The 7,916-nt window shown below is 45.7% G+C and overlaps 1 protein-coding gene across 1 annotated transcript in view; it reads left to right on the forward strand.

Moving 5' to 3' along the window:
* The window catches only part of LOC144505513 (shootin-1-like), a 141,271-nt gene extending 136,655 nt beyond the window's left edge, over window positions 1-4,616 (forward strand). Inside the window, exon 17 of the mRNA XM_078231636.1 lies at window positions 4,439-4,616. Coding sequence (XP_078087762.1) covers window positions 4,439-4,616 — 178 coding nt within the window. The remainder of the gene's footprint in view (window positions 1-4,438) is intronic.
* The last annotated feature ends 3,300 nt before the right edge of the window (window positions 4,617-7,916 follow it).

Genomic DNA, 7,916 nt, shown 5'->3' on the forward strand with positions numbered 1-7,916 from the left:
ACTTCTTCATCTGTCACAGTTTACGCTCTCATTTTAGCTTCTCTGCCATTTGGCCATTCACACCCTTTATTCTCTCTATGGGCAGCCATTAACAGCCTTCTCCCCTGGTTTCTATGGCTATGACTCATCTTTCATTCCCTCAACCTGCAGTGTAAATATCGCCCACTTTCTATGCCTTTTAGCTTTGACAAAGGGTCATTTGGACTCAAAATGTCAGCTCTTTTCTCTCCTTGCAGATGCTGCCAGACCTGCTGAGATTTTCCAGCATTTTCTCTTTTGACTTCCTTCCATCATCAGGTCAAATTACAGGTGTTTGCGGATTGCCCAGTATTTACATAGAAACATAGAAAACTACAGCACAAAACAGGCCCTTCGGTCCCACAAGTTGTGCCGAACATATCCCTACCTTTTAGGCCTACCTATAGCCCTCCATCCTATTAAGTCCCATGTACTCATCCAGGAGTCTCTTAAAAGACCCTATTGAGTTTGCCTCCACCGCCACTAACGGCAGCCGATTCCACTCGCCCACCACCCTCTGTGTGAAAAACTTCCCCCCAACATTTCCCCTGTACCTACCCCCCAGCACCTTAAACCTGTGTCCTCTCGTAGCAGCCATTTCCACCCTGGGAAAAAGCCTCTGAGAGTCCACCCGATCTATGCCTCTCAACACCTTATATACCTCTATTAGGTCTCCTCTCATCCTACGTCTCTCCAAGGAGAAAAGGCCGAGCTCCCTCAGCCTATCCTCATAAGACATGCCAATCAATCCAGGCAACATCCTTGTAAATCTCCTCTGCATCCTTTCAATCTTTTCCACATCCTTCCTGTAATGAGGCGACCAGAACTGAGCACAGTACTCCAAGTGGGGTCTGACGAGGGTCTTATATAGCTGCATCATTATCCCCGGACTCCTAAACTCAATCCCTCGATTGATAAAGGCCAGCACACCAAACACCTTCTTAACCACCTCCTCCACCTGTGGGGCCGATTTTAGAGTCCTATGGACCCGGACCCCAAGGTCCTGCTGATCCTCTACCGTACTAAGAATCTTTCCCTTTATATTGTACTCCTTCATCCCATTCGACCTGCCAAAATGGACCACTACGCATTTATCTGGGTTGAAGTCCATCTGCCACTTCTCCGCCCAGTCTTGCATCCTATCTATGTCCCTCTGTAACTTCTGACATCCCTCCAGACTATCCACAACCCCATCAACCTTCGCGTCGTCGGCAAACTTACCAACCCATCCCTCCACTTCCTCATCCAGGTCATGTATGAAAATGACAAACAGCAAGGGTCCCAGAACAGATCCCTGGGGCACACCACTGGTGACCGACCTCCAATTAGAAAAAGACCCATCTATACCCACTCTCTGCCTCCTTTGGGCAAGCCAGTTCTGGATCCACAGGGCAGCAGCCCCTTGGATCCCATGCCCTCTCACTTTTTCTAGAAGCCTTGCCTGGGGGACCTTATCGAACGCCTTGCTAAAATCCATATAAACCACATCTACCGCTTTCCCTTCGTCAATGTGTTTAGTCACATTTTCGAAGAACTCCACCAGGCTCGTAAGGCACGATCTGCCTTTGACAAAGCCATGCTGAGTATTCTTGAGCATACTAAACCTCTCTAAATGCTCATAAATCTTGTCCCTCAGGATCTTCTCCATCAGCTTACCAACCACTGAGGTTAGACTCACCGGTCGGTAATTTCCTGGGCTATCCCTATTCCCCTTCTTGAAAATAGGAACCACATCCGCAATCCTCCAATCCTCCGGCACCTCTCCCGTCTCCATCAACGACGCAAAAATCATCGCCAGAGGCTCTGCAATCTCTTCCCTCGCCTCCCACAGTAACCTGGCGACTTATCTATCTTGATGCCATTCAAAGATTCCAGCACAACCTCTTTGTTAAAGTCCACAAGGTAGGGATTTAGTTCCATTTGCTGCACCTCGTAGAATGAAGCAGTACGTAACCACATACAGCAAGACAGACAACATTCACACTTGAGCTGACAAGTGGCAAATAACATTCATGCCTACAAATGCCAAGCAATGATGATCTCCAACAACCTTTCCCTTTAACATTCAACTGCATTGCCATTGCTAAATCCTCTACCATGAAAATCCTGCGGGTCCATTGACCAGAGATTTTATGGGATAAACCATATAAATACTGTGGCTACAAGAGCAGGTCAGAGGCTAAGAATTCTGTGGCAATTGACTCACCTGCTAACTACCCAAAGCAAGTTCACCATCTACAAGGCAAGAGTGTGATGGAATACTCTCCACTTGTCTGGATGAACTCCAACAATACTCAGGAAGCTTGACACCATTCAGAACAAAACAACCCACTGATTCAGCACCCCATCCACCACTTTAAACACTTAGGCCTTCCAGAACCAATGCACCGAACCTGTGGTATGCACCATTTTGATCATCAAGATATCTATTTTGTTTCATTACTTTAAATAACAGGCATCAGTTGTAACAACCACAGAATCAGGTCTTTAATGAGCTCATGTTATACAATCCAGCATGAGAACTCGGATAAATTCTACCACACAACTCCAGTATAATTCTTTGTTGAGCTCACAATTCACTATAAGAACTCAGGTATGTCACAATCTGCAATCCAATATGACTATAACGTTCAGTAATTCATACAAAACTCTTACACCAATTCTATATTTGATCTCAATATTTCACAACTTTTCTTCAGTTCTCTCCTAAAGGCAGAGGGGGTGATCTTGCCAAAATAATTCTCAGTGCTGAACGAGTGTGGAAACGGGAGAGAATTGCATTCATTCTTTGGGCGAGCTCCAAGATACTATCTTTTCTGATTCTCACTCGTCGGGAGAAATGGGCGAAGTCTATTCACACCAGGAAGCCAGCTGAAGACTACTAGAGGGCACTATTGTGCATGTGCCCCAATCTCCCAGCGCACTGTGGACAAGTGTGCACAGTGCACTGGGAGATCACTCACTCCTCACCACTCCTCCCCCTCCCCCCGATATTGCATCCTCACCCCCCGATGACTACCTCCCCACAATCACTGCCCCTGATTCCCCTCTCTGCCAATTGCCATCCCCAATGCAGAGTATGCAGCCCCTCCAGAGCTCCCCATCCCCTTCAGGCCCCTTCCCCTTCAAGCACCCCTTCCCTTAGGTCCTGCCCTTTGGCACTGCCCTTCCTGGGCGCAAGGCTGATTACACCGGGCAGAACAGGGCTGGTAATATCGCGGGAGGTGACAAACTGGGTGTGAACTCGATTTTTCTCCTCTTGTGCAATCTTACCATCTCACCATGCGGATCGACCAGCATGACAAGCCGATAAGATCGCCTCCAGGATCTTTTGCCAAACCACAGCAATATGCTGTGATTTTTACTCCAGATAGGCCATGAATCTATCTCAGCCAGAATGGGGATCGAATCCCTTGCAGTGCTGATCTGATCCACTCACCAGCCATTTAGCCAACTGAACTAATCGGTCCCCATTTCGTGCATGCTGCCACTGCAACAGAATACATCAAAGGACAAACGAAAATAACATCAAAGTAACAAAATAGGAGCCAGAGATAAACACTTAGCTCATCTCAACCTCTTTACCATAACTATATGATCCATTTAAAACTCTTCAGTCACTTTATTACTATAAACACAGTGACCAGACCAACATCTTCCAAACCTTCAAGGCATGGATGAATGATTTTCACACATTCCTTTAGTTGCCGATCCTTGCCCCAGGCCTGCTTCACAATGAATCCCTGTTCAACAGGAAGTTGAAATCTATTTCAACTCATCGTGTGTTGATACCAAAAGCAACCCAAGGCATTGAGATACACAGATAGTGTGAATACACATTAGAATACAAAACCCATGACCTCTACTACATAGAAGGACAGGGGCAGCAGGTACATTGGAACATCACCACCTGCAAGTTTCCCTCCAAGTCAGACACACCATTGTGATTTGGGAACATTTTGCCTTTCCATGAACTGAAGGTGTTTCACCAAACCCTCCTCAAGGGCAATAATGCTCATATCCGATGAATAAATAAAAAAAGCGATTTACTCTGGTGGGGAAATTCAGGACAAGAGGTCGTAGTCTGAAATTTAGAGCCAGACCACTCAGGAGTGAAATCAGAGAACGTTTCTTCAGCCAAAGGCTAACAGAGATCTCAAACTCTCCCCCCGAAAAGGATGTGGGTGCTGGAACACTTGAGATCAACAGATTTTGTGGGGTAAGGGTATCAAAGGCAATGGTGGGTAAACAGAGTTAGGTTACAAGTCATGCCATGATCTAATTGAATGGCAGTGCACTCTCGAGGGGCTGAATAGCTTCCTCTTGTTCCCACATTACCATTAAAGGTGCTATATAAATGCAAGTTGTTTTTATTTCTGCCATAAATTTATTACCGTTCTCCTTGCTTTCTTCTTTACAGCTCTGAAGAATTGAAGAGAAAATGTTCAAATAAACAAGAAAACGCCCAACCCCAGGGGATCCTTATAACCATAAGCAGCCCGTCAGAAACACCTGACCAAAGAATCGCTCCCGCTCAGGTCCAGAACAAATCCAAGAGTCAAAATGCGATTGATGAAAGCACGGATGCGGATTGTTAACGGCAGCTGGGAGGTCGTGATGTCAAGGAGTTTGCAGTCATTGTTGAAACACGATAATCTCTCCGTGTGACCAGAATGCCTTTAGCCAGGGCTTCGAGTGAAATTCCCGACATGCATGAGCTGGGGTGGTAGCCTCCTGAGAACCTCAGGCTTCGCTCACCCAATCCAGCACAAGGACAGTTGTAAAGCCATTGGAGCAGAAATGCCTTTTTCTCCACTCACTAACCTCACTTTTCACCTTCATGAAAGTGAATGGGTAGAAAGTGAGGAGCTGGCGAATGCAGAAGGGGAATTTTGATTGCTTTGTCTGAAGATAGAACCTTTTCACTTCCTTTGTACCACTAATTGTGATACACTTGACATCACTGCCTCATGTGAGAGAAGTTTTACAGATGCATTAAAAAATCTATACAAGGGCCACAGTAGATCTTTTAGTTACAGTCTCTTAGCTCTTTTTCTGTTTACTATTGCAATGTAATTTATTCAACTTTACTTACAAGAAGAATTTAGGCAGCAAGCAATAATAATGGCAACTAATAAAGATTCATCCCACCTGATCATCAAAAGAGCTGACTAAAATATAGGCCTCAGAAAGCCTAGGGCTTAGTCTGGTCCATATTGTTATCCTTCCCACTTGCCTCTTAACCATAATCCAAGATTTGTCAATGTCAAGGTTGTTTTGAATACAAAAACATTCCTATTTTCTGATATCTGGCTTTATACTGAGCTAAGACTCTCTCTCTCTCTCTCTCTCTCACTTCCTCGCAGCATTAAAAAAAAAACATCCTTTTGTTCAATGGAGTTCACCTGTCAGCATGATATACAGCCAGCACCAATGCAAATCAGTTACAAACTCCTTACAGTAACAACTGTGGTGTCACAATCTAACTTCCCTGTAATATTTTAAAAATCACTTTGATTGAGCACAACTTTATAAAAGATGGAGGATTGAAGCGGCAGAGCCGAAGTAGTAAAAGGAAATTCAGCAGAGATAGATTTCAGATCCTTCTCCTGTGGACATTGCGTGTGAAGGACTCAGACCAGGGCCTTGATTTATATGCCTTGCTGGGGCCTGGTATGGAGCTGGGGTAAAAATCATTCTAAATAAAATAAAAGCAAATTACTGTGGATACTGGAATCTGAAACCACAAGAGAAAATGCTGGAAAATCTCAGCAGGTCTGGCAGCATCTATAAGGAGAGAAAAGAGCTGACGTTTTGAGTCCAGATGACCCTTTGTCAAAGTTTTGAGATTTTCCAGCATTTTCTCTTATGGCTAAAAACCGTTCTGCTGGCCAGCGTTCCACCCTCAGGCTGTTTTCCAGGTGGCGGGTGGGTAACTCTTCATCTCATTAAGGGCTATTTAAGGCCAATTAAAAACGGCTGATTGAGACACCCCAATCGGCCTCCAGGTGCACGCAGGTGTCATTGGCCAGATTATCTACCGAGAGGCGGCCTCCTGGTGGCAGGCTAGGGGACAGCATTCCAGGCCAGCCTAAGGCCTTCCCTGCCTTCCTGCGTGTAGTTGTAGACTGCCCTCTCGATTGGTTCTCTCCACCCCCCCCCCCCCAACCCCCCCCCCCACCCCCCACCCCTCTTCCACCACAGTGTGGCCAGTCTGCACTAGACATATCCTACTTTAAATTCAAAAAACTTGGAACTCCATTTTGAAGCACCCTCCCTTACTGCCTTGTCATCACAGCCTGCTACTCCCTTTAATCTAGAAGGCCTTTGATTTCCCGATCAGCTTTGAGAGGCTGGTCACGTCTGTTGGCCACCCAGGGGGTAATCACATTAACTTATTGTTTTCCATACAGGGTTGAAATCTACAGACCTATGGGGGTGTAAAATTGGGCACCATGAGAGTAGTGCCATGCCTGTTGCTTGCCACCCCAGTCAACCCTGTGGGTATTTTGCCCAAGACTGGGGTGACATTGAGTGGCCCCTTTCCTGTGGGTTAATGGAGGCCCTTACATGGCCAATTAATGTTCACTTTAATGGCCTCTCTCCACCTTTTCTTGGAATGTTTCTGCAGTGTGGGAGGTACATGACAAGCATCCAGGCCTCATAGTAAAATCTGGTGGCTGGGCTGGAAGAATGTCTGGCTCCTGTTTAGACAACTTATGCCCATCCGATTCCCACCCCCCCCCCCCCCCCCGCCCAAAGTTTTCCCCAACACTGCGATTCCCCTCACCCCTGACCAGTCAACCCTGGACCCCTCCCCAATCTTCCTCTTTGGGACCTGCTAGCATGGCCCTGGCAAAACCCCAGACTCACCTTGTTCTAGGTCCCATGGCTCTTCTTCAAGGTACTGCCTTGCACTCCCATTGGTGGCCACTGCCATTTGATTGATCGGCTGCTCTCAAAAGCGGGACTTCCCCTTGGATGGGAGCAGAAGTCCCTCCTTGAGCCAATTAAAGGTCAAATAGTAGTTAATTGGTTGCTGGGCAAGGCAGCCAAGTGCAGGCAGGATTGTGCCCAATTTCACACCAGGGTGGGGAAGCTGACCACCACATAAAATTCAGCCCAGTGTCGTCTTTTCACACGCACAAGTCTGACTGTGAGGGAAAATCCTACCCCATGTCAATCATGTCACACAACATTCTCAGTTGAGAGGAATTACAGCCATCAGCAGACAAAAAGGAAATTTTACATAGAAATAGGTTTACTCCTTGTACATAGATGTAAAGACTGGAATGAGTTAGTAAATTAAAAATAGTGAATACTGCTGCAATATCAAAATTAAGGCTGTTTTATTCAAATTTCTTATCGTAACACTGCTGAATTCACAGATGGTGCAATTAAGCCATTTCTTGATGGATGGTCTGGTTATATTTTATCACCACCTGTATAACAGCTGGAACCAGAGAATATTCTACATAATGGTATCACAACATTGTGGTGCAGATTAAAAAACTACCTGGCTGATTTAGCAGTGCCTGGTGTATAAGACACAAGTTTGGCCTCAGCTGGAGTATTGTGTCCAGTGCTGGGTGCCGCACTTTAGAAAGGATTTGAAGGCATTGGAGAGAGTGCAGAAAAGGTTCATGAGAAAGCTTCCAGGGATGAGGAACTTCACTCGTGAAGATAGTTCGAAGGAGTTAGAAAAGAAGGCAGACAGGAGATTTGATTGAGGTGTTCAAAATCATCGAGACAGAGTGGTAGGGAGAAACTGTTCTGACATGTTAAAGGATTGCAAAAGAGAGGACGTAGATTTAAAGTAAATATCAAAAGAAGCAAAAGTGACATAAGGAAATTATTTTTAATGCAGTGAATGGTTACGTTCTGTAATATACTGCCTG

Source organism: Mustelus asterias, chromosome 16 (assembly GCF_964213995.1).
Source record: "Mustelus asterias chromosome 16, sMusAst1.hap1.1, whole genome shotgun sequence".
Classification (NCBI taxonomy): domain Eukaryota; kingdom Metazoa; phylum Chordata; class Chondrichthyes; order Carcharhiniformes; family Triakidae; genus Mustelus; species Mustelus asterias.